Source organism: Dermochelys coriacea, chromosome 8 (genome assembly GCF_009764565.3).
Source record: "Dermochelys coriacea isolate rDerCor1 chromosome 8, rDerCor1.pri.v4, whole genome shotgun sequence".
NCBI classification, from domain to species: Eukaryota; Metazoa; Chordata; order Testudines; family Dermochelyidae; genus Dermochelys; species Dermochelys coriacea.
In genome coordinates this window covers 21165340-21192347 of record NC_050075.1, presented here as the reverse complement: position 1 = coordinate 21192347, position 27008 = coordinate 21165340, and the positions used below count along the sequence as shown (strand labels likewise).

Below are 27008 nucleotides of genomic sequence, written 5' to 3'. Positions count from 1 at the left end.
AAGGTCCCGGTTCAGGCTGCTGGGCTGGAAGCAGTCAGGAGATAAAACTAGAATGTTTGAGCTCGCTCCAAAGCAGCAGAAGGGAACTCTACACAGATACAACATTCCACACATACAACAGGGGACAGAACCTTTTCCTCCTCCCCGTTTAATCCCAGCGGCAAACATGTAGCTAGTTTCTACTGGCAACATGTTCCTGCTCTTTCTTCCCTCTAATAGCTTTGCATGTGTTCGTCCACTTTCATGGAAATGCTAGCGGCTGCACTGCACCCCTCAGACACAAGGCCTGCCTATCTGCCCTGCCCTGGCCTTGGCGGGCAAGTTGGGTGTAGTGTTTCAGGCCAGATCCCAGTAGATACAGGAGTGGGAAGGGAGTGATCCTTGGATCTTTGTGGAGGATGCTGGGATCCCTCCTGAAAGATGGGGTGCAGAGTGTTGTGGAGGAGATCATCTTGGTACCCTTATATCCTTATCAATATGGTAGTGTTCATTACACTGGTAACAAATACTGGTTTTGCTAAGGGCTCTCATTGGCCAGTTGGATCTATTCAGGGGCATCTGAGATGTCCTGGTGTCCAGAAGTCATAGCTAGAGAAATGAATGGACTCTGCTGCAAACAGACAGTAGTTCTGGGTGTAAGTAGGTGTACTGCAGGAGCAGGGACTGGAACAATCAACTCCAAAACCACAGTCACCACCACTTCAATGAAAGGCGATCTCCTCAAGATGGCAGTCATGGCAGCACGGGCAAGTCCTTTATGGGACAGAGGCCAACATCTTTCACTCCTACCCCTAAAGACAGAATGCTGCAGTGGGATCTTATCACTGAAACTAAAGAACTGGAAGTAACTATAGGGTGGCCCCTTTTCTAAAACGGCAGCCTCTTGGAGCTGGAATCGAGTTTGGTTTAGACCAAATCTGCAGTGGGAACAGAACCATGCTTGCTGCGTCTCTGGTTAATAATGGGAGTAGCTTGCAGGGTTGTAGCACAGATTTTTTTACCTAATGTCGACATGGATTCTGTTCTTTCCTCCAAGGAACATGCTCTAACCACCAGCTTCCTTAGGCTAGAGCACCAGCATGTCCAAGAGCCCAGTCTGACTGGTTGGGTAAATGTAGTGAGAACCCTGTTAGCCCCAGCCATGCTTGGACAGAATAACAAGTGAACCACTTCCTCGCCCACTTACTCTTGTATTACAAAATGATTCCATTTAAAAAGTTCCAATTTTTCTGTAGGAACTGTTTTTCCTAGTGGAATGAACGATGCTTCAAACCCCTCCCCCCCCCCAAATGGGGATAGGTATGAGAATTGGTAATTTTTTAAAAAAAGTTCTCTACTAGCAACATGTCAATTCCAGGGTGGGTGTTCTGGTTCACAGCATATTCTAGATGCGAGAAGCAAAGTGGACTGAACAGAGAATACCCAATCCCAAGTAATGTATCCCTGTTGACTTAAAACAGTAAGTGAAGAGAGCTACTCAAAGTCCTGAGGACGTTCTCCACCATATTCCTGATCAGGGCCTCGGAGCAACCAAAGAAACTAGAAAATCCATCTTGTGAGAGAACTTTGGGAGTTTAGTCAGTGCTGGCTGGATGCCCATGCAGTGCAGACATTATTAGTAAAGCCCATAGTCACACACCTCACTATTGTAGCTCAGTGCATCAATTTAAGGAGCTCCTGGGAACCTGTGTGACAGCCCTGATTGCTGGGTCAAGTCAGCCCTGCTGTATGATCATTGTACCGATATGGCTAAACGAGTTTTCCATTTCCCCTTTCACTGGTTAGAAGAATCTCTGGCTTTCTAGGAGGCCTGTCTTTCTGTGCTCCTGCTGTCTGGCTTTCCCCAGTCAGTGGGGGAAGGGGAGATACTGCAGGCTGCTGGGAGCTTATTGCTGTTTCCTGTCTTGTCTGAGCTCTAGTTCTCTCTGAGGTGATGGGCCTGGATCTGCTCGGGTTCAAACCAGCTGCTCTTTGTGTTCCTGCCAAAGACATCCCAGCAGCAAAGTGAAATTGCAGCCCTTCCCTCCCCCATTTTGCCGCCCTGGCCCTCCCAAGCCCTCCTCATCCAGACAGAGCAGCCGGTGGAATGAGATGGAGGAGGATGAGTTAGGGTAACACTTTTAGCAGATGATGATGGAAAAGGTAGCAACTCTCCCCTTCCAGCACTGTCCAGTCAGAGGAAATACACATCACCCTCCTCCAGAAACTCACTGAGATCCATTCATAGAAATGCAATGCTGGCCTCGCCTCCCTCCCTTCTCCCCACAGCTCCATCCCCAGCAAACCGAGCTGCTCCCAGAGCAGGCAGGTAGCAGCTGGTGGTAGGCAGGCTGCTGGTGTGCACCTGGCTTTGCCTTCCAGCAGTGACCCAGTCTGCAAAGCCTAGAAGCCTGGGGGGTAACTCGGCTCCTCAGCACAGATGACAGCTAAGAAGTTGGAGGTGGGCAGGGAGCAGTGGCATATCCAGGCAGGTGTTAAGAAGGAGAGGGAATGAAATTTGAAAATGATTGTTGATGAAATGTCGGTTTTGTGTTGCCCTGTCTGGGTTTGTAATCCCTGGGACCCGGTGTCCCACCCCCAGAGGGTGAGGGTAATATTTTGTCAGGGGAAAGGCAACCTCTTCAGTCTCTGCCTAGGGCCAAAGAGAGGGTTAATCCAGGATGGTCTGAGCATGGGGAGTGGGAGAGGTGACTGGGCAACAAGGCTCCTGGTGAGTGGTTGTGGGAACAGTGAGAAGGGGATAGGGACTCACCTTGGGCACTGGCCTAAGGAAATATGTCCCTGTGCGTTCGCTCCCCACCAGCATGTACCTGGAACAGAGAAAGTGGTTCTGGAGTGGTGAGGAGGGTGGGAACATCAGCCACAGAGTAAAGAAACATGGCAAACCATGCCCTGTGGGGTGGAAGCAAAGCTCCTCCTTTCTCTTTGCATTGTGACTTTAGACCACATGAGCACCTGAGGAGACCAGACATCCCAACTGCCCTGAGATTCTCGTGCCACCCTCTTTATTTGGGAGGGGAAGGTACACACACAGCCCCTGAGAAGATGAAACCGGGAGGTGTATCAGGGCCTGGCCTAGGAGGGGTTAAAACATAGAAGTGCCCATTTGGTGCTTAGTAGTTTGGCCGAGGGCGGTTTCCGCAGCCCCCCTCTCCTTGTGATTACCTGCTTCCCTTTAGAGCTGGGACAGGCTAGGCCAAGTGGAGGGCAGGGTCAGGGTGAGTTCCTTTGCGGGTACCTCTGGAGCTGTGACGTGGGCTCTGTGTTCACTCAGCAGATTGGAAACACATGTTGATGGGATGAAAGGCTGGTCTCTGAAGGCAGCAGACTGAGTCCCTGAATCACCCCAGCGCTCCAGGAAATAAAATTTTACATTTGCAGTAATGAAGTTCTTAAAATCCTAATAAGTTGGATAGAAAACTCAGCAGAGCTCTGTCCTGGCTCCCTTTCTTACTGATCCTGGAGCTGCTTTGTCATTTGGCCTTAGATCAAGTGGGGAGAGGAGCTTGTTTGCTCATGGACTTCACAAGCAAAGGAAGTGGCTGTTTGGCCACCCTATGCTTCTGGGGCCTTAGCCTCTCATGCAGTCTCAGCAACTTTTGGGCCTGCTGAATCTCACCTTCCAGCAGTGGTCAGGAAATGGGCGAGCCTGGGGAAGGTCCCCTGTATTGCAAGGTTGGCCCTGTGGATGTTGTCATCCTTGGAAGCAAGTGTGTGCATGTGCATACGTATGTGTCTTACTCCTGCTTTAGGATAGAAGGAGTGATGCATCATACATACTCCCTCATCCAGATGGGCTAGGATTCACTTGTGGATTGGGAAGAGGGGTGGCCAAATGGTAGGTGGATTATTATTAATTCATATTCCAGTCGTGTCTAGAGGCCCCAGTAGGGGATCAGGGTTCCATTGTGCTAAGTGATGTAAAACAGTCGCTGTCCCCACAGACCTGTAATTAACACAAGTGTCAGGCACAGGGTTGCCCTCTTGGAAATATGGCCAGACAACTAGCAGTTGATGAACATGCTGGCAAATTTGCTTATAGCTAAAGCTGGCCAGGTGTCCCAGGTTATTGGGAATCTACTGGTTTGGGGGGCCTGCCCTGGCATCTTGGGAGTTTTTTAAATGCTGAAATGCCCTAGACTGTATTGTATTCACAGGGGAGTTGTCTACGGGCCACACGGATGGGTTAGCTGGACTCCCAAGTTCCTGAGTAAAGTGAAACTGGTGGAAGTGAAACTGGAACGCCAGGGGATATGTGTTTAGCCTCTCCCTTTCCTTCCCCCACATGCTGCCAATACCTTCCCCAACTCCAGGACAAGCCCTCCTGCTACCTTATTTCTACCCTCTACCCACAAAACCCTCTTGCACCCCTTGTGAAATGCTCTCCTGCTCTGACCATCTGCTCCCAAAACTCTGATGTACATCCCCTCCTTCCCATAGTAGTATCTAACAAGGTGTTTGGGTTTGACGTTCAAGAATCTGATCTCCCCCTATACACTGGTCAGTCTCTGTCTCTTGTCCCTGAGGGAATCTCAACACTCTGAGAAATTGCAATGCTCCCTCTCCAGGAGCGTAGAGTAAATATAATGCTTCCCTCTCCAGAAGTGTTCAATAAATATTTCTGTTCTGTGTTTGGGAAAAAAACAGATGATGTAGTTTCATCATATGATGATAACACTCTTTCCATTCCACTGGTATCTCAGGAGGCTGTTAAACAGCAGCTACTAGAGTTAGAGATTTTTAAATCAGCAGGTCCAGATAACTTGCATCCAAGAGCTCGAAGATGGCAGAGAAACTTGAATGCATCCGATGAAGTGAGCTGTAGCTCACGAAAGCTTATGCTCAAATAAATTTATTAGTCTCTAAGGTGCCACAAGTACTCCTTTTCTTTTTTCCATTAATGTTGATTTTCAATAAGTCGTGGAACACTGGGGTAGTTCCAAAAGACTGGAAGAAAGCTAGTGTTGTGCCAATATTTAATGGGGGTGACCTGCATAATTTATAGATAGGCCTGTCGTCCTGACATCAATTCCAGGCAAGATAATGGAGCGGCTTATACAGGACCTGATTAATAAAGAATTAAAAGAGGATAATATAATTAATGCCGATCAATATAGGTTTATGGAATATAGATTCTATCAAACTAACTTGATTTTTTTAAATGAGATTACAGTTTTGTTTGATAAAGTTAATAATGTTGATTTAATATATTTAGATTTCTGTAAGGTATTTCATTTGGTACCGCATAACATTTTGATTTAAAAAACTAGAATGAGATAAAATTAATATGGAACATATTAAGTGGATTAAAAAGGTCTCAAAATATAATTGTAAATCATGCGGAACAATCATCGAGCCGATGTGTTTCTAGTGGGGTCCTGCCTGGAACAGTTCTTGGCCCTACACTATTTAACATTTTTATCAGTGACCTGGAAGAAAACATAAAAACATCACTGATAAAGTTGACAGAGTTTGCAGATGATGCACAAATTGGGGCAATGGTAAACAATGAAGAGGACAGGTCACTGATTCAGAATGATCAGGATCGTTTGGTTAACTGGGCACAAGCAAGCAATAAGTATTTTAATATGGCTAAATGTAAATCTATACATCTAGGATCAAGGAATGTAGGCCATTACAGGATGGGGGCTTTGTCTTGGGAAGCAGTGATTCTGAAGAAGGTTTGGGGGCTCATGCTGGATAATCAACTGAACCTCTGCTCCCAATGCAATGTTGTGGCCAAAAGGGCTAATGCCTTTCTTGGATGCGTAAATGGGAGAATCTCATGTAGGAGTGGAGAGGTTATTTTACCCCTGCATTTGGATCCGGTGTGACCGCTGCTGGAATTCTGTGCCTATTTCTGGTGCCCCCCCACCACCATTCAAGTAGGATGTTTATAAATTGGAGATAGTTCGGATAAGAGCCACATGAATGATTAAAGGATTAGAAAACCTGCCTTATGGTGATAGGCTCAAGGAGCTCAATCTATTTAGTTTAAGAAAGAGATGGTTAAGGGTGATTGGATTATGATCTATAAGTACCTACCCTGGGAACAAATATTTAATAATGGGCTCTTCAGTCTAGCAGAGAAAGGTATAACATGATCCAATGCTGGAAGTTGAAGTTAGTCAAATTCAGACTAGAAATAAGGTGTACTTTTTTAACAGTGAGAATAATTAACTATTAGAATAACTTGCCAAGGGTTGTGGTGGATTCTCTGTCACTGGCAATTTTAAAATCATGATTGGATGCTTTTGTAAAAGATCTGCTCTAGGAGTTATTTGGGGGAAGTTCTATGGCCTGTGTTACACAGGAGGTCAGACTATGATTACAATGGTTCTTTCTGCCCTGAGAATCTGAGTCTCCAGATGTCTTCACAGTGTTCATGTTCAGCAGGAGCCTATATTTGTGTTAAAATCACATTGGATTAATGCTAGCTTACAAGCTGGGCCCCCTCTGCTGGAAATGTCTTGGTCAGACCAACACTAGTTCCTGTCCTGTTTCTCCAAGCCACCCTGTCAGAACTTTGGCTCCCAGGCCAGGTAGCTAGGGAGGGCAAGTGGGGAACCTTTCAAGATCTGAACTTCACTGTGTAAAAAGGCTCCTGAAAAGGAATGCACATCAGTGGGAGAAACAGCTGTTTGAAAGACTGATCATGCTGGGTGTCCTCCATCAGAAAAGCAGCTGGTCACATGGTGAGTCAGTGGAAAAGCCAGGAATAGAACCTGGGGTCCTGTCTCAAGGCCTCTGCTCTAACCACTAAACCACACTGATACGTGCTATCTCAAGGTTAGATGGCTCAGTGTATCCCCTTTCTTTGCTGATCTTCCCCTTTTCTCTTCTTTTCAGGGAACCCATTGGAAAGAAGAAGTCTGGTAAGGACAATTTTTTCTTCTTTAATTTCAGCATCTCCTACCTTTTGTCTTGCTGCTATTGTAACCTGTCCATGCAGCACAAGTTTTGGAGGGTGGGAGGAAGAGTCCATAACACCAGCTTGTACACATCCATTGATCAGCTGCAGCACCAATAAGTGGTGGGAGAGAGGTTGGCGGTCATCATCTTAGAAGCCCATCTGGAGTCACAGAAGTGGAGCGAGCCTCTCTGCTTGGATCTTTCCCTTCCTCTGCTCCCTAACTTGGTTACTGCTTCACCCCAGATGCTGGTGGGAGAGATTGGGCAAGGGATGAGTTTGAACAGGAGGCTGATTTCCTGGCAGCCCATCCATGTGTTTCACTGCAAACCATTGTGAGCTCCAGTTTTAGGCTCTTCTCTGCCTCCTGTATGGTGTCTCTGCAGGTATAATAGGGGCCTCCAAATATAATGGATTTCCCCTGTCCTTCTAGAGTATACTACATATAAGGGGCAGAGGGAATCCTCTGGTGGCATGGGGACAGTGGAACAACCCTCTTCCATTACCCCTTGCAGACCTCAGCATAGGGATGTGCTGGGGCAGTTAGGAGGGCAGACGGGGCATAGCTGAAACATATTGCTCTCCACCTCTTCAAGGCTACAGGATTGTTTGTTGTTGATCTAACATTTCCACCATCACCTTCACCTCCATGTTTATTTCCCCTTCCCTCATGCTTTCTTTCTCCATCATTTTGTTCCTTCATTAGGGTTTATCCAGAGAACGGCTTCTTTCCTTCAGAGAGGTAGTAACAGCCACTCCCCGCTTGGGCTTTGCTCTTGCTTTGCCTTTCTGCTGGGCGACACCGGCTGTTTCTGTGTGGGGAAATCAGGGGTCCCTTGCAAGAAGCTATCTCACACCCCACAGCTCTGTTTTGTTGCTGGTTGACTTGAGGGATTGATGAGGGGCTGGGAAAAGAGCATCCACTGGGTTTTGTGACTGTCAACTCAGGATGGAAAGGCCCATACAAGAGTCTTCTGTTGAGCCCTGACTACTAGATCTGAGTAGCTCAGTACAGTCTGTGCACATTGGAGGGACTATCCTAAAGGTCTTCAGGCAGAGGGCAGAAGCTTTGTTTTGGGCTGGAAATGTGGAGCTGCAGATGTCGGTCAATCCCTGCTCCTGGAGAATTGGCCTGGGTGTGTGATATATTGGATGTGTTGACAGAGCTGTGTACACACACCCAAAGTCTTAGCTCCATCTTCTCTGTTCTCTTTGGCTCTGAAGGGCATCCCTCCAACACAAGACTTCATGGTGTCTTTCTCATCAGGTACCTACCATCGATTCTGGGCTTTGGTGCTGACGTCTATGATTCCTTTATCCTCCTTTTCTGTCTCTTGGTACATCTATAGCTTGTGCCTTTTTGGAAACTTCCCAGCATCAGTTGGTCTGAACAAAGTTTCTGGAGGACTATTAAGAACTCTCCAGTCAAATATTGCCCTACCACGTGATGGCAGAGAGAACAATGGCCCCCTGAGAAGACAGGGTTTTCTTTGTTCTTGGGGCACATCATGCCCTTGGTGTTATTTGGTGTATTGCCTAGTAGGATTTTAGCTATATAGCAGAGCACTATGGATGGTGGTTCCTCTTTTCTCTGGCTCTCACTGCCACTAGGTGCAACCCTCTAAACCAGACCCTATGGCATGGATTATACAATTCTCCTCCAACTGCAGGAGCCTTCCATTGCTCTTTAGTGTCAGGCCTTGGCTGAATCTCCTGTAGCAAAACAATGGGATATGAGCAAAGTCTGCGTGGAGATTAGATGCGGAAAGCATAAGGTTGTGGTGTAAGCTTAGGTGGTCCTTTGAGTGGTAGGTGAGAGAGCGCAGAACGTGCCCCAGTGGGGTTGGGGACAAGTATAGGCTGAAACTGTGGTTTCTCTTTTTCTTTTGCTAAAGTTGATGAGCCTCTCAGTCTCATGAAATCCTTTTGTAGGACTGAGTGAGAGCAGCTGGCAGCTAAGCGCGGGAGGAGAGGGTATTTGTATGCCGTGTGGAATCAATATATTGTTGTTTCACCCGAACCCACCCGGACAGGGCAGAGGGAACCTTACGGTCTTGGGTAGCTTTGATCGAGAGAGTGTGCTAAAAATAGCAGCGTAGCCATGGTGGCAATGGGCTAGCTGCAAGTACAATCCGGTCCAGAGGACTGAGATGGCTAGCCTGAGCCACCATCCACACTGCCATATCTACGCTGCTAATTTTAGCACACTTGCTCACTCAAAGCTAGTGCATGTACATCGACCCAAGCTGGAAATTACACCTCCAGTTGTTTTGTAAACATGCCCTTAGTCCCACGGACCCAGTGAGAGTTGAGGACAATATCTGGAGTTGGGGCCGGGGGTGCAGGGGAGTGTTTCTGTGGTTGAATATTCCCTGAGGGCACAGTCACAGCAGCCATGTCTGTCCGAGCTGCCAAAGGCTTTTCAGTTAGCTGCATTAGCAGATTTGCTCCACCTGCTGCTGCAAATCCACCAGCAGGCTAGGTTTATAGGCAATGCCATTATGATGCAAGGATTAGAGAGGCAGTGGTCGTATAGTCATCATTAACCTCTTGAATGATACTTGTTGTGCACCTGGAGGGGAAGCTATTGGTTGTTTGTTGTGGCACCTGCTGGATCACAGCCAAACTCTGATGCAGCGGGAGAACTCTGACTGCACCCATGCGGATAGAATTCCACCCTCGTTCTGAAGGCCTGAGGGCTCTTAGGTAATGTACTATAACAAGCAAGGGGAAAGATGCTTGTGTAAATGTAACTTTAAGGCCTGGGGATGCCTCATGGCAAGATTCTTTTCAGAGACCATTGTTGATACCTTACATCTTCTAGTAGGGGATGGGCCCTTGCCTTTTCTCTGTTTTAAGGGATCATTACTTTAAAGATCTTTGCTCCTCAGGTCCATTAGCTCTTGCTGCTTATCCCTTTCCTATGCTGATCCTGACTCCACACACAGCAAGAAACAAAGATGTTGCTTTAATGCACGTTGTCCCTAAGGAACTAACAACAAGCTGCCGGTAACAAATTCTCAGGGATAGAATTGTTTTCCAATTGCGAATTTCTCTGAGGATAGTCAAGAGGTGTCAGCTGCCCTTTAAGGTAACGTTAAGAAGAACAAAAAGAAAAGGAGTACTTGTGGCACCTTACAGACTAACAAATTTATTTGAGCATAAGCTTTCATGAGCTGTAGCTCACGAAAGCTTATGCTCAAATAAATTTGTTAGTCTCTAAGGTGCCACAAGTACTCCTTTTCTTTTTGCGAATACAGACTAACACGGCTGCTACTCTGAAACCTGTCATTAAGAAGAACAATCACTCCAGGGCCAGTGGCAGGAACAATCCATGTTTATAAACTGGATTTTCGTGGATATAAACAAATGTGCTGTTAAATGGCCATGGGTAATGTGCTAAATCCCCTTAACCCTATTTGGTAAAGAATGAAAGGAGTGAGTTGCTCAATTCCCATTAAAAGTCAATGAGAGTTGGGCACTGTACATTATAGCCCCTTTGAAAATCTGTTTGATGGCCTGTGTGCTTCTGGAGGTCAGGCTAGATACTGGGGGGCACAGGAGGACTCGAAGTCTGATTTTGTCCCTAATTTGTTTGTGTTTAAACTGTTTTACAAACACCCCCCCCCCCCACACATACACACTATTTTTTTAAAGCTTCCAATAGAAAATATTTAAGTAAATACACATTCACCTCTAAGGTGTGTACAACACGTACACTGCGGCAGTGGGCTAGTGCTTGAGAATCCAAAAGTGAAATTGACATTATATATATATAATACACACACACACGCATGCACAAACATGGTGGAACTCTACGGTCTAGCAGATTCTCAAAGGGCTAGTAACGTAGATAAGGACATTTTGGATGTTGGTTTTATTTTTAAATTATTCTTAACCTGGTCATGTCTCTTTGATTGTACTACATGTTGTTGTATTACGATACTGCCTAGAGATCCCAACCAAGATCAGGACATCATTGTGCTAGGCGCTGTACAAACAGAGGAAGAGACAGTCCCTGCCTGAAGAGCTTCCATCTCAGTAGGCAAGACAGACAAAGGGCGGCAGAAGGGAAGAACAAGCCAAGCCCCGGCATGTCCACAGTGGAGACCTTTCAAGACTATTGATAAATGGCAATTCCATATGATTTTTTTTTTATCATTTCCAGCCCTGAGGAAGTCGCTGAACAAATAAGAGGGGCTGCAAGGAGGGGCTTGCACTTCAGCATGTTCTCTGCACAAAAGCAGAAAAAAATCATCACTGCAATAACAATGACATTCATAGATTCACAGATATTTAAAGTTAGAAGGGACCTCTGTGACCATCTAGTCTAACCTGCATAACACAGGCCAGAAAACCAGTGGAACAGATGAAATAACATTTGCACAAAGTCAAGCCAAAGGTTTTTTGCAGGGGAGCAGGCGAAAGTGTTTAGCAAAAATGCCTATTTTCCCTTCTTTGTTTCCTGTTTCCTTTGGAGATGGCAGTGTCAAAACACCATGAGATAGGTTCTGTTCTCAGTTATGACATCTCAGGGCTAAAATGGGAATGGGTTGGAAATCTCTCTAGCACAGTGGTTTTCAAACTGTGGGTTGCGACCCAGTATTGGGTCATGGAATGTAAGGCACTGGGTCGCAGCGGCTCTGGTCAGCATCGCCAACCAGGCTGTTAAAAGTCCTGTCGGTGGTGCTGCCCGGCTAAGGCTGGCTAGTCCCTACCTGTTCTGACACCGCGCTGCGCCCTGGAAGTGGCTAACAGCAGGTCTGGCTCCTAAGTGGGGGGACCATGGTGCTCTGCATGCCACCCCGAGCCCTGGCTCCACACTCCAGCTGATGGGAGCTGGAGGGGGGGAGGGGGAGTGCCTGCGGGCGAGAGCTGTGTGGAGCCGCTTGCATACCTCCACTTAGGAGCCGGTCCTGCTGCTGGCTGCTTCTGGAGCGCAGCGTGGTCCACAGTGCCAGAACAGGCAGGAAGCCTGCCTCTGTACCCTGGCTGCGCCACTGACCGGGAGCCATCCGAGGTAACCCCGCGCCCCAATACCCTACCCCAGCCCTGAGCCTGCCCCCAAACCTGGAGCCCATTCCTGCACACCAAATCCCTCATCCCTGGCCCCACCCCAGAGCATACACCCTGAGCTCAGAGCCCTGACTCTCTCCCACATCCCAACCCCCTGCCCCAGCCCAGAGCCCCTTCCCACACCCTGAACCCCTCATTCCTGGCCCCACCCCACAGCCCTCACCCCTGCACCCCAACCCTCTGCCCCAGTCCTGAGCCCCTCCCACATCCCAAACCCCTCATCCCCAGCTCCGTTGGGTCATGGGCATCAGCAATTTTCTTCAACTGAGTCGCCAGAAAAAAGTTTGAAAACCACTGCTCTAGCAAGCCTGTTCTCATGAAACTTCCAACCTGTATTGGCAGGCTTCAGTGCTTTAGGTTAGTGTCCAAACTTCCAACTGAACCGAACCGCCACAGCTTTTGAGGTTGACTTGTCACTCTTACGGTAAATGGTGCTGTGTCTGGTTATTGGTGGCCTGTCACTGGAGTGAACCTACCCATTTAGCAGTCCCTATGCTGGTAGCTGGCGTGCCATGTGTTTGCATCCTGAGCTGAACACAGCTGGGACTTGAGCTAGGTGAAGACAACAGGCAGCTCCTTACAAGAGGTAGCTTCTGCCTGGCCCAGACGAGAGGAGCTGTACTTATCTCCCTTAGAACTCATTCTTGTGGCTTATCTTTAAATGTGAGCACCACAAGCCTGATCCAAAGACTTCACTGAGCTCTAGATCAGGGCCTGTTGACCCAATGAGCATCCCCTTACTGGACCACATGCTTGTGGCAGTAGATGCATTGGAGACTGTTCATGCAGCACTTGGAGGGTCTCTTCATTCCTTGTTACAATTATTTGGCCCACGGTTCTTTTTCATAGAACTTACCTTAAACTTTCTCCCCAGGCACACACCTATGGGTACTGCTCCCCCAACTTAAACCATAGATCTTCTGCATGGTTATTTCTGAGACCCAACCTTGGCCATTTTATTGTTAACTCAACATTGTATTTTTGTGGTTGTGGATAATTACCCCAAGAGAAGGAGCTGCTGGAATTAACTCCTACCTCTTCCGCCAGTAGCTGTTTACTGCTTTCTGTTGCTGGTTTAAAAGGCGTGGTGCAGGTGCCAGAATTGCCTGTTGAAGCTGCAAATAGCCCCAGCACAAAGGATGTAATTATGTCTGGGGAAGCAGTGTTCTTCCCTTTGCTGTGTGTCTGTCCTCATTGGCTGAGTAAATCCTCTGTTCAGTTTAAAGCAGAAACCCTTCAAAGGAGCAGTCAGAGCAGGAGAGGACATGGGTCCAGAACTCAGAGCACACTCAGTTTACTTTGGAGGGTTATTTTTAACTCACCCTAGCAACTGCCTCCCGTTTTTGACATGGAGGAAGCTCTAATTAACAGTAACTGAACCTCTGCACTGCCCTGCTCACCTGGAACACTGCAGATGGCTGTTTATAGTATGACACATGGAAAATTGCCTTTTGTGCCTTCGAATAGGACTGTCCTAAAAAATACATCTTCCATTTAAACTTCTGTTATAGCAGTGGCTTCCCAGAGCAGGCTTTACATGTTCAGAACCTGGCACTGAGGAGTTGCTTGCCTAGTGATCATAACCTCCCAAAAATTTGGGATAGACTAGACTATCTCCACCTTTGGCCTCCAGCTTTGGCTATCGCAGGATTGTTCCCTACAGTATGTTCTCCCTGGAGGGTATTCTCCAGGCTTTTTATTTTGTTCAGTTTTAAACTTCTCAAGTGATGGGTCTCCTGTCACTTCCCTGGGGAGGTAATTCCAGACTAACTGGTTTTAGGAGTAGGATTCTTTTCCTGATATGCAGCCTGAATATTTTTGTGGCATTTCACCCCAATACTCTTAATCATGACCTTCACTTCTTACAGAATTCCTTTTCCTCATGGGGATACACACCCTGCTGAGATTTGCAGATGGTCATCTTATCTCCTTGTAATGTCATAGCCACTCTACTGAGGCAATGGGCGGCTAGGATTTATGTCTCTGGAGGGGTCTTTCATCTGAAACTTGAGGACAATAGCTGGAACATATGCAAAGCCCCGCAGCAAGCTCAATCTAAATTCTATGACAAGACCCCTGCTTTTAGCAACACTCCAGCTATAATAAACAACACTTAGGTGGCACAGTTCCATTTCCAGAGCAATTGGAAAATATTAGTTAATCCTCACCACATCCCAGAGAGATAGGAAGTATTATCTTACAGGTGGGGAAGCTGAGACCTGGAGAAGTTAAATGATTTGCCTGAAGCTGCAAAATGAGTCTCTGGCAGAACCAGGAGTAGCAATTTGGGAGCTCCTTGCTTGGCTCCTTTTTTTCAGTTCTCTCGACCACAATGTCTCACTCATTAGAACTGTCTCCATTCAGATAACACATAGGCAAACAGCTGTGCCATTTATGTGGATGGGTAGAATTTTATGATATATAAGGACAAACTGAGTTAGTAGAATTCCATTTCCAAAATGCAGCTGATTTGCACCATACCCACGTTCCACAGAAGGAGTTGCACTGGTAATAAATACCAAGCAATGGCAGTGGATCTGTATCCAGAGCATTTTAATAAATGAAAAGTGTTTGAAAAATCAATATAGCCTTGCACTCTCTTGCCAATTCTAGTTACATTTTCCCCCACATGATGCATTCCAGCCTCCATCTGCTGGACAGACTCAACACATCTTAGTTTATACTGCCCCCTAGAGGCTGAGAATATTCTGAGCAAGACCAAAACTTTTCTGCCTTTGTCTTTCTGCAGGGAGTGGGCATGGCGGATTTTGGTTTTAGTTCTTTTGGTTGTAACTTGTATTAATATTCCATTCTATAGCTGGCAGGACTCTTCTTACCATAGTGAGCATTGTGCTCTCTCTTTATCCTGTCTGTACTTATCCCATGTCCAGCAAAGCAGGAAGATGCTTTGGAACATGAGCAAGCAGGCACTGTTAAACTGCAAGGCCAGCTGAATTCTTGGGGTTTTTAAAAATCCCTGTTTGCTTAAGCTTCATCCTCCAGAAGTGCAAGCTCAGAGCTCCTGTAGTGCCAGATGTAGTTACCACAGGAAATAACTCCACATATTTTACTTTGGCCAAAGGCCATGAAGGACAGCAGCAGAGACCCTGCCGCAGAGTGCAAGTTATACTGGTTAACAATGTTCAGGGCATTAGTAGGGCATAGTGCAAACTCTCCTGCAGGCCTTACGCTCTCTACACATACCGATCACATTTGGCTGTGTTTTCCCTGTCCAGCATGGAGAGTTGAAAGGCACTAAGCCTCAGGTTGATTTTTCATTTGAAACACAGAAGTGTATGGTGTTTTACAAACATACAAGACAACAGAGTCCCTCCCTGCCCATGAAGTTTCTGATGTAAAGGATCGATCCTGTAAGCCTTCGATGAGTGAGTCCTTTGGCAGTTATGTGCACAGATCACGCCCTAAATGAGAACGCTACTCACGCATGACATCACAAAGGAGAGCAATGGGAAAGGAGTTGGGTGGGAATGGGAAGAGTGAGACATAGAGGAGGGGGAATACTTTTCCCCTTTCTTTTCTCTGTCAGTGAGTTGCTTTCCTTACATTGTCTTTGGTTATTTATGTGTATTTTAAATAAGAATATACTGCAGGCAGAGGGCAGGACTTGGCAGTGGGGGCTAGTGGTGAAAAGCAAACCAGGAGACTGAATCTGTGGAGGGATTTTAACGGGGAGAGACAAGAGGCAGTCTCTGAAATACATAGGGTTAGGCAGTAAGGCAAAGGAAGGGGAGGACTTTGGAAGGAAGGACTGTTTTGTCCTGTGAATACTCGTGAGGCTGCCATGTCCAAACCCCTAGGTTAAGACTTTTAAAAGTGAGTTGTGAGTTTGGGTAACCAACCCTGAGGCACTTCAAAGGGGCCTGATTTTCAGAGGGCAGATGCTCAGCACTTTCTGAAAATTCAGCCTTTTGAGGGTTGTTTCAACTTGACCCCCCCAGAATCACTAGTCACTTTTGAAAATCGTGGCCTGTAAGTGTGCAGAACTAGATGGGACCCCCCGATCAGAACAGCCTCTCTTGGGACATTTCGGCATTTCTGCCTGGAACCAGGATGGGCAGCAGCAGTGAGAAAATAACCAGATTTTTAAGTTACTTTGTTCTCTTAAGCTTTGCCCAACTTCCAAAAAGTTTGGGTTGAGGTTCAGGGTGATTCTCAGTTCTTTGGAACCAGTTCTCCTGTCCATCACAAATCCATGCACTAGTTAAAGCCTCCCTTGTTTTTTCGTGCAATTACATCAATACCAGAGGAGACCGGGCAGCTGTTTGCATCTATGGTGATGGGAATGCTTGTGCACCTCTGGAGTGCAGGCAGGAGGTGGGGAGCAGGTTAAGAGGCCTCACCTGGCTGCACTGATCTCACCTGGCCACTCATTTTCTCCTCTTCTTCGCTCTGACTGTTTGATTCACCTTTCTCACGCTGGGGTCCAAATGATGCCCTGCTCCTGTAGCTTCTTGCAGGCCAGCAGTAACCATGGAGCAGGTTGGTGATATGTGCTTCATGAGCCATGGTGACTGGGTGCACAGATTGTGTTTTGTTCCCCACATGTAGGCGGTGACTTGGCATCAGTAGATCCCATGGTCTTGGAGCAGTATGTGGTGGTGGCAGATTACCAGAAGCAGGAGAGCTCTGAGATCAGCTTGTGCGTGGGTCAGGTGGTGGATATCATTGAGAAGAATGAATCAGGTAAGGAGAGCCCAAGTGTCTGTGGACCCAGGCACGTGGCCTTAAAAAAATGGTTTTGAATCCACCTCATCCCTCACAGAGCAGGTCCCCAACACTGTGGGTGATAGTCCTAGAGTGTCATCATGGAAATAAAAATAACTTGAGCCAACTGGCTCCTGGACACCTCCAAGGGGTCTCCTAAAGCTGTCCTCTCAGCTTGCCCACGTCAGCAGTGACGGCTAGTGTTGCATCTGAAGGTGTCGGGGGCCTGTGTGAAATGACTGTTCTTAGTGGACATGGTCAAGATATAGGCCCCTAAATTATGGGCCAGATTATCCACAGTGCTGAGCACCCAGCAGATTCAGTTGACCTCTGTTGGACTTGTGGGTGCTCAGCACATCTGAGATTTGAGCTACTTATTTAGGAGCCTAACTGTAGATTTAAGAACCTAACTTTAGGCTCCTGTTTCCAAATATCTTGGCCCGTGTGTCCACATGACAAAAATCACCCCCAGAGTCGGCTCCCTTGTTGGTGACCTCTGCTGAAAAGGACGGGGGTGGAATGGAGAATGAAACGCCAGTGCAGCAAAGCACTTCAGCACAGGGGGAGCCCCTCTGAAGTTAACAGAACAACCCACATGCTTCAAGTGAAGCACATCCTTAATTACTTGGAAGGGACTGTGTGAGTAGTTTAGGCCCAGTTTTGGGAATTTGTTTGAAAAGAGAATTAGCTTACAGATGTAATAGAAATTACTTCATGGTTTTAACAAAGAAATCTGAAAATAGCTTTTGCTTTGAATTTTAACATTCTGGAAACCCAAACACAAGAAGATTAATTGTATTAGCTCCTAATTTTTGAGAACCAGAAAGATGACATTGCAGCAAAAGTTAAACTAATTATCAGAGTCAAATATGTACATGTATGTATAACACACATATACACACACACACACTAGATTTCAGCCCTACTTTTCTGTTAGCAGATTGTATATGAGCAACTGTTGATTTTTTCCTTCAAATTTTCCTGTCCTTCACAGATTTGTTTTTTCAAATAATGTTTGGTCTTTAGATTATTCCCTCAACAAATGGCTTGTGTGTTTGATAATAGAGTGGGGTTGATTCATTTTGATTGGACAAGGTCATGGTCCTGTTTGTGACCTCTGGTTAGTTAGGTTTCCAATGAGAATACTCATGTTTGAGTTCTGAATTTGCTTTCCATAGATAGTCTTTAAAATTGGCTGTTTTCATGAATGCACAAGTGGTGGGAGCCAGTGGAGTATTTTTTTTTTATTTGCAGCCAAATTTATTCATCTCTGCTAATTAGACTGGGCTTGGATATTAAGCTGAGGGAAGTTCAGAAAGAAAACAAACAGTATAAAGAAGAAAAATAAATTAGATGTTAAAATCCGTTTCATTTTAAGAATCTTTGCTGCTGTTAGTGACACATGGGAGGGACTGTGGTCTTTTAAAGCCTGACCACTTTCCCTTCAAACTGTAAATTCCTGTAAAGTGGTTCATGCTGCTCGTGCAGCCGTTTGCCCTGTTGCTGTGGGTTCACCCAGGTGTAGACCCACTTTCCAGCCTATTGCATACAGACCAGGCAAGGAGCATGGTTGAGTGGACTCCTGACTGGTTGGAGAGAACAGTTGTCAGCTGGTGGTTGTGGGAGCATGTTCAAAAGGATGCTCCCAGCTAAATGGTCTGCTGCTTGTTTTCAGGCTGGTGGTTTGTGAGCACATCTGATGAGCAAGGCTGGGTCCCGGCTACATGCCTGGAAGCCCAGGATGGTGTCCAGGATGAATTCTCAATGCAGCCCGAAGAAGGTAAGAAACCAGTTTGAGAAGAGCTGATCCACCACTCTATCCCAGTATGCATGGGACTTCCTGGGCTGCTTAGACCTTTTCCATTTAGCACGATGGAGCCCAGGGCAACAAACCCACAAGTGACATTGGATCGGGTCATTTAACAAGGCATGGCCTTAATCTCCCTATCTTCCCACCAGGAGTCAAGATGAGAACTGCAGCCAGCTGTTCTAGTGCCACTGGCAGAGAAGTTGGATGCTGATGGGTTTGAATGAGTGGCCTGCCCTTCCCCCTCTGCCGCAAAAGGGGCTGTGTGTATCACCTCCCCAAAACACCCAGTCTTGCAATCTTGGGGGAGCCACAAGCCCTAATTTGGATCCCCGTATCTGTGTAGTTGGTCACTTGCTATTAGTAAGAACAGCCGGTCCTGGGTGGCGGGGGGGCTTGCCTCTCTTTTTTCACATGAGCTATGGCCTTCCCCTTATTAGAGAGTTGGGTGGGGCAGGTAGGAGAAAGGAGAATACAGTGGCACATGCTGTTGGAATAACAAGAGTACAAGCTTTATTTAAGATAACTCAGATATGCCTCATGCTCCCATACAACACATCCTGGCCTCTCTAGGAACTGGATCTCCAAGAAGTCTGGGCTTAATTTAGATCCATAGTTAGATTTACCCCACAGCCTGGGGAGGGGATCGCGTGGGGAGGACCAGTGACCTGAAACCCAGATGAGTACAATCTGACAGCTCCATGGTGTCATCCCTGTCTTCTCCCTATGGGCGAGACTATAAGTCTGGTGCTACCTCCTTACGTCCTCTTTTGTCCCTCTCCCGCTTCCCTGACGTGCTCCTCCCAGTCTCTTGGAGATACTGGTCTCTGCCCAGGCATGTTGGCCGCCGTCGGACTCTTGGGGACTTGTACACCAGTGGATGGGGTCAAGGTGGATGCTATAGAGACTTTTTCCGCTGCCTTTGTTCTGTGCTTGGAGCCTTGCCTTTGTCTGTCTGCATGCGCTGCAGCCTGTGGTATTTGTATGCCTTGCATGTGGTGAACTCTGCTGGTGTCAGCCCCTCTGCATTCCACAGGTGCCTGTGTGCATTGCTGCCTCCTGCTGGCTGTATTGTCAAACCTGCTCACATCAATAATCATTCCCTCTGCTGGCTACTCCTTTAGCTCACTGGGTAAAGGCCTATCTATTCTGGGCCTGAAGGCTGGAGTTTCTGCTCCCTGATATCATATGTGTGCAGAGCTTGTACACTGGGCTGTGAACCTGGATTTTAGCACTTCAGCGAGGGGTTAGAAGGTGAGGGCTGAGCTCAGAGCTCCTGGATTGGCAGGACATTTCTTAGCTTTGACTCAGCATGCAAAGCGGGTGGAGAGTCATATGGAAAATGAGCTTCCAGCCTTCCAGTGGGCAGTTCTGTTCCAGGGATGCAGAGGCGGGAAAACTGTAGGGTGGAGAAACATGACGCTGCAGCATCTCTGAGTTTTGAGTTTTTTCCCAGGTGGTCTGCATCCTATTCCAGTACCAGCTAAGTGCAAGCCCTGCATGGGTTTGCCCCTCAAAAGCAGGGACAGGGTGAGGGAGATAAGAAAATAAGGAACAGCTGGTTGATCTAACAGCATCTTGTTTGCAAAGTGAGCGTTGCTAACAGGGTGTTTTGTCCTTGCATCTCCTTCCCCATTAGAAATAAGACCTTCATATCCCTTCTCACAGTCACTCAGTCCAGGAGATAGGGCACCAGACTAGGAATCTGTTCCCAGCTCTACATCTCACTCATTGTGTGACCTTGGCAAAGTCACTTCCCCACTCTGTGCTCAAGTTCCTCCTCTTTAAAAGGGTGTGTTAGTACAGACCTACCTTTGTAGAGGGATTTGAGATCTCTGCATGAGAAGTTATTTCTATATGTGCTTTTTAATTATTGTTCCACGGTGCCCCCTTTCTGAACTATGGCTAACACAGCATCATGGCGCACCAGGGTGGTCCAGTGACTGGGTGAATAGAGAGGTGGGAAAATTTAGATTAAAGCAAAGGTCACCCTGAAGCACAATCTCCAGGTTAGCTGTGGGCTAAAGGAGTGGCAAGAGAGCTGGGTTTCTGAAAGGGATCATGTCCAATTCTGCTGGTCAAGAAGAATAGTGGTTGTAATATAGGGATTCAAGGCAGCGAGGGGTGGGGTGAATCCTTGAGGCTTTAAAAATAACAGAGGACACAACTCTGAAGGAAAATGGGAACTGTTCAGAGTGCTAAGCCAACCTTGCCTGGGCCAGGTCTGTCCTCCCATGTGGAATGCAGATTGGGACTCTATGGCCCTGCCGTGTGTTGGTGAACTGGTGTGCGCTTGTACATTTCAAAGCAAATCCATTGGCATTTGGAAATGTATTTTACCAACAAGTCTGTTCCAAATAAGTGTGTGTGCGTGCACACTTAGTGTGGCTCCTATTCTAATGAATTTTGGTTTTCCTAAAATAAGCCATTTATGACACTGTGTTTGTACTTAACAGAGGAGAAGTACACGGTCATTTACCCATATACCGCAAGAGATGAGGATGAAATGAACCTAGACAAAGGGGCTGTGGTAGAGGTGATCCAGAAAAACCTTGAGGGCTGGTGGAAAATCAGGTACCTTCCTCCCTCTTGCTATTCTCACAAGATGCAGGTGATGTTTATACAAAGGTGGGTGGAGGGGCCCTTGAGTGTGTGGGAGGAATAATCTGAACAATCTTTTTAAGGTGTGTGTCTGAGGGGGGCTTCCCCCAAAATCCTAGGGGGTGGTATCCTCTAGCTCAATGTATTAGGGAAACAGCACGGGCCACTAGATGGAGAGCAAGACTGGGAGTTGTTGCCTCTGGGTTCTGTTTCCAGCCCTGCCACTGACTCACTGTGTGGTCTGGGGTTTTGGTTATCCAAGCTGTAAAATGGGTGCCAAGATCATGATCCTTGCCCATCTTTCATCCCTAGAGCTCAGAGCACTTCAGAGAAGTGTCAGGTAAATGCACAGTATTATTACTACTGCTAAAATGCCAAAGGTACTAACAGTAGAGCAAGCAGGAAGAGATGCCAATGTGGCAGCCTTGTTCTGTCTGGTTTTTTTGGAAAGGGAAAAGGGTGGTGGTTAAGGGCACTTCTACACTGTAGAAGCTATTGTGTGTGTCAGAGGACTTTGGTATGTGATGGTCTCTGACACAGCTCTGTCTTCTCGCTTGACTTTCTCTGTCTAATGTATCTGTCCAAGATTTATATGACCCCAGTCAACGTGGTTTGCTGTTGCAGTGCAGATAGGACTGAACCCTGGTCTTACTTCATTCCCAAACCACTACAGCCCTGGTAAGGTCATGCCCTAGCACAGCTCAGGCACATGGTTAAAACACAGATCAGTCCCATCTTGGTGCAAGGGTGAGCTGTGTTTTCATTGAGTTGGAGGAAGCAATGACACCACGGTAATACCTCAACAGCATAGGGGAGACCTATATCAGCCCCTTAATCTTACTGCATGCATGGAAATGCCCACGTGCTGGTGACTGTACATATATCCTGTATGAGGGCCATCTATGCAGGCTAGATCCTCCGACTGTATTACGAGGCTTTTCTTGAAACGTTGTTATCCAGGCCAGACCTGCTGTCCTCAGCCTGTTTCACAGGCCAAAAATCCCTGAGCATCCAGGGCTAAAGCTCATTTAGTCTTGGAGGCTGGGCGGGTGTTTGCAGGCTAGCAAAGGGCACGTGCAGAGTTGGGTGGGAGACGCCTTGGCTTTGTTAACCTTGCACTGAACCTGTGGAGTTGGCAGCAGCCAGGCCGAAAGAATGCACGTTGATTTCTTAAACTGGGAAAAGCTGCTGGGAAAAGCCCAAGACAATTACAAGCTCAGCATCTGGTGCCATCTGAGCCCTATGACTTCACCCCCCGCCAGCGCGGAGAGGTCTCCTGAGCTTGGCGTGAGATCCTTGGGCATGGCGGAGGCGCTCTGTGGATGGATGTGCTTTTTCAATCAGAGCGAGGGGGTTGGGTTCTTCACCAGACTTTGTGTGAATTTAATGCAGGGAAAGGAGCCAGACGGACAGCCCTGCACACTGAATGCCTGTGTTTTAAATCAAAGAGCAGGTACCTAATGGGCAGCAGCGGCTGTTCAATTTCCCCCGACGCTGCCCTGCCACTTTACCTCACTCCGGATCTGAGCAATTCCTGAAGGGGAGAGAGGAGAGGAGATTTCACTGCCTACTTAGTCCCAGATCCCTATGCTGAGTCTGCCTGCAAAGGGGAGCCAGTCAGGGGTGGAGCTTTCTGTGATGTGGACCCCTGGCCCCTGGAAACATGGACTGAAACCAAACCAGCTCGTTTCACACAGAGGCCTGTGTGGACAGGTCTTGGTCAGCACCTACAGGATCTGCCAGCTAGCACTGTATGTCTCTGTGACTCAACACTGATCCCCGGGTGCACCACTCCCTCGCCCAAATATAGTTGTGCTACTGGAGCAGACAGAACTCTGAGGTGTAGGGAGGTGCTGAAGTAAGAGAGGTTGGTGCTGGCACGAGCCCCAGCTGATGAGGCTGAAGGAAGGATCCTGTTGTTACAGGTATCAGGGTCAAGAGGGCTGGGCCCCGGCATCCTATCTGAAGAAAGGAACTGGAGAGATGTTTACACAGAAATTGGGATCTGGCTCATCCACCCACTCATGTGCCCTGGATCTGGATGGCGTTCCACGGCAGCAGAACTCAACAGGCCGAGAGAAGGACGGGCCCAACAACCAAAGAGAGGGGAGGTTTGATGGTCGACCGTTACCGCAGGCTGACATTCGACGCAGTAAGTGGGCAGTGAGGAGATTCTAAAGGTTGGGGTGTTTGGTGCAGCTCCTCCAGTGTGGCTGTGTTGCTGAACAGTGCAGCCAGACGCAGGGGAAGAAGCCAGCTGCCCTTCCGAGGGCTCCTGGGCACTGGGCGGTTTTTCACTACGTCTGGACATGACTGTGTTAAGAACGAGGCTCTTAGTGGAGATCAGGGAGTCTGGCCTGGGAGCCAGTGAGGATCGTTTTGTGTAGTTACCTGAGATCTTTAGATCTCTCTAATGGGGCAGAAGCCAACATGGGTTCTGCTCCCCCTCCACCAAGTCTTCCCTTTCTCCTTCTCATGAATGAGGCACATCTCATCCCCCCTTGGTAGCTGTGAGTGGGTGGGTGCTTCTGGATCGTCCCTGTAAGGTTAATCACTGGAACCGGGTTTAAATGCAGGTTTCTACATCGGTAAGACAAGTGTACTAATATGCCACCCAGCTTCCTCCTCCCATGCATGCCCACCTGTGCACTGTGGCTTTCGCTTCTGGCTGGGCTCCCCTGGCATCTCTACAAAGGGCTGGGTCTGCTGGAAAGGCTCTAGGTCCCTGTAGTTCCTGAACAGATAAGGCTCTGTCTGACTCAGTTTGCTTTAGGAGAAATGAGGAGCGGAGGGGCAGCCTAGCTGCACTCTGTGGGGAGGGAAGGGCATAAAGTTTGGATGTGGGGTTTGTTGCTGCTCTCCTCTGAAATCTGTCCTTTTGGGAACGTGTCGATGCTGCGCCTCGAACCTCAATGGAATCTGGAATTGTTTCTCCACAGAGTCGCCAAAGATGAGGCAGAGGCCCCCTCCTCGCCGCGATCTCACTATAGTAAGTGTCCTCCTGGACCCAGCTGTCCCACTGGCCATCGCTGCCGCCTCCCCAGGGGAAAAGTCCCTCTGCCAGAGACATTTGTATCTCCCTTGGCTCTGGATCCAGGAGAATGAAGCTTCTGGGGCAGAAGAGATGGGAGAATTCTCTCAGAAGGGAGCTCTGGTTCCTTCATGTTCCCTGCTTGGAGTCTCTCCATGTGCAACGGCTCTGTTGCGTGCAGATGGATCTAATGCAGGGGCTGGGCCTTCCTGCAGTCATAAACTTCATCTGGTTGTATTTATTCTCTAAGCAAAACTTAGTAGCTTTGTTTTTCAAGTCAAGGGGATGGTTGGATTGAATAAAATTGTTCATCCCACGGGTTACAGACTTGCCACATTTAGATTGCAAACCCGTCCCCTTTCCCTGGGGCTGGCAAGCCTACAGGACTAGTAACTGGGTCGGATGTACCATTGAAAGCAAACTGGACGATTTTGTGTCCAGCCTGAAGAAAGGGTAAGTAGCTATTTCTATGAGGGTGCTCTGTGTGCCAAGTGGGTTACCCAGTGATGCTGTCTGGCAGCGTGCTTCTGTCTGGCTAGTTCGCCACTGAGAGCCATCCATGCAAGTGTTCGAATGCATCTTCTGAGAGATGAGCTGAATGATTGTTTTTTATTGCAATAGCCACGTGGTTTGAACCTGCCTAAACCTCCCGTCCCTCCCCAAGTGGAAGAAGAATATTACACCATTGCTGACTTCCAGACCACCATCCCCGACGGCATCAGCTTCCAGGCAGGAATGAAAGTGGAGGTGAGACTACATGCCATCTTCTCTCCCTCCCTCTCACTTCTCCTCCGAGTCACCCATTCAGTTCACCGGGAGTGAGTCTGGGATCACCCTCTCATCAACCCCCATTGAGATTTTTCATGGGTGAGGTTCAAAAAAGAACTAGAAAAATTCATGGAGGATAGGTCCATCAATAGCTATTAGCCAGGAAGGGCAGGGATGGTGTCCCTAGCCTCTGTTTGTTAGAAGCTGGGGATGGACGACGGGATGGATGATCTTGATGATCTTGATGATCGCTTGTTCTGTCCATTCCCTCTGGGGCACCTGGCATTGGCCACTGTCGGAAGACAGGATACTGGGCGAGATGGACCTTTGGTCTGTCCCAGTATGGCTGTTCTTATGCTTTAATGGTCTATTCCAGTCCTGGCGGGTTGTATGTCGCACCACTCCCATATCCCATTAGCCCTGGGGTGGGTTTCCAGATGTGGAGTCCATTGCCAGTCATAGAGGCACTATTAGCTGCCCCGGGGAGAGGCTGAATCCTGGTGGTAGCCCCATCTGTGTGCTTGGAGGGTTGATTCCGTGCCAGGCAAAATTAGCCTCCAGTACATGGAAAGGATCCTCCACATGCTCATAGCATTTTGACCCTCAAATGCCCTATTGGACTCGTGTGCAGCCCAGTGCCAGGGTGCTTGTGCGCCTGCACCAGTGGCAATTGGAAGCCTCTTGACTAATAGTGATAGGTTCCTCTTCCTTCCAGAGGTGGGGCTTTCATTCACCTAGTCACAGGTCTGGTGTACACTTAAAAGTTTTGCCAGCATATCTGTGTCTGTTAGGAGTGTGAAAAAATCACATGCCCTCCCGCTGGCGTAGCTTTGCTGGTAGAAGCCCTAGCATAGACGCTGTTATACTGGCAAAAGAATCCTGGTATAGGCTATTCCGGCAAAAGGACTCTCTTGCCAGTATAAAAGCTGTGTCTCCACTTGGACAGTTTGCTGGTATAGCTACACTGGCAAACCTTTTCTAGTGTAGATCCAGGACAATCTAACTTACCATGCCTTCAGTGGCTGGGGATTTCAGTGAGCTGCGTGTGGTAACTGCCTTGGCTGGATGGCTCAGCAGTGTCACCCAGTGGCCAGTTGCATTATGTGTGTTGATTTTTTTTCCCCTCTGAAGTCTTGAAAAATCTCAGACTGTCCTTGTCTCCTGTTTAGGGTCAGAGAGAGCTGAAGTGTGACTCTGAACCCAGCAGAACCTCCCTCATGTGCTGGTGTGCCTGAGATGTTTTTAATTTTGAAAAATACTCTAAATTTGGTAAAAACAACGAGGAGTCCTTGTGGCACCTTAGAGACTAACAAATTTATTTGGGCATAAGCTTTCGTGGGCTAGAACCCACATCATCAGATGCTCATGAAAATGGAGAATGTAGAGAAGCCAGTATTTCCAAATGGGCATGTGGGTTTAAAAACGTGGGCCAGAATCAGCTAGGGCCAGGCAGGGTACAGGCACTGAGACAGCTTCTCCCCCATGCACATATACCAGCATGCCTCTGTCTTGACCTGCAGCCCTTCTGCTATTCCCGCCCCACTGCTCTGCCAATCCACCTCTCTCCTGGCCTGAAGCATCCTCTGTAGTGAGAGGGACCCAGGACTGAAATAACAAACAGCTCTGCCAGTGCATCCCAGTCCTGACCCAGGGCAACCTTTGCAATTCTATCCTCACCTCTTCTAATGAAACTCCCCCTGCTCTTGCAGTGCCAGTCATGTCCAATGTGCAGAGTCTTCTGATGTGGCAGTAGTAAAAACTTTAAACCCATCAAATTCGCTTCCCCTGTGACTATATCAAGTTTTGATACTGGGCTTGTGGAGGTGACAACAGTGTTGTCTAGTACCTGGATCACTGGACTGGGACTTGGGGAAACCTGAGATTTGTTCCTGGCTCTGCCGCTGTCCTGCTGGATGAGCTTGGGCCAAGTCACTTCACCTTTCTGTGCCTCTTTTTCCCCACCTGTAAAATGAGGATAATTCTCTCTCTTATAAAGTGCTTTGAGATCTCTGGATGAAAAGCGCTATAGACGAGAGGTGATATTATTATCTTTATTATTTGTTGGCCCATTGCATCTTATGTGCTCATGG

General features: G+C 47.7%; 1 protein-coding gene across 4 annotated transcripts in view; it reads left to right on the top strand.

Moving 5' to 3' along the window:
• SH3PXD2B (SH3 and PX domains 2B) overlaps positions 1-27008 on the top strand; it is a 118458-nt gene that overhangs the window by 85839 nt on the left and 5611 nt on the right. The window contains exons 7-15 of one of the 4 annotated variants that reach the window (XM_043520093.1): positions 6850-6875; positions 7617-7652; positions 16556-16690; positions 18387-18491; positions 19326-19409; positions 20975-21092; positions 23045-23271; positions 24059-24108; positions 24772-24897. In XM_043520093.1, the coding sequence (XP_043376028.1) occupies positions 6850-6875; positions 7617-7652; positions 16556-16690; positions 18387-18491; positions 19326-19409; positions 20975-21092; positions 23045-23271; positions 24059-24108; positions 24772-24897 (907 nt within the window). The remainder of the gene's footprint in view (positions 1-6849; positions 6876-7616; positions 7653-16555; positions 16691-18386; positions 18492-19325; positions 19410-20974; positions 21093-23044; positions 23272-24058; positions 24109-24771; positions 24898-27008) is intronic. The other 3 variants (XM_038413444.2, XM_043520094.1, XM_043520095.1) reach the window with 3 other exon arrangements.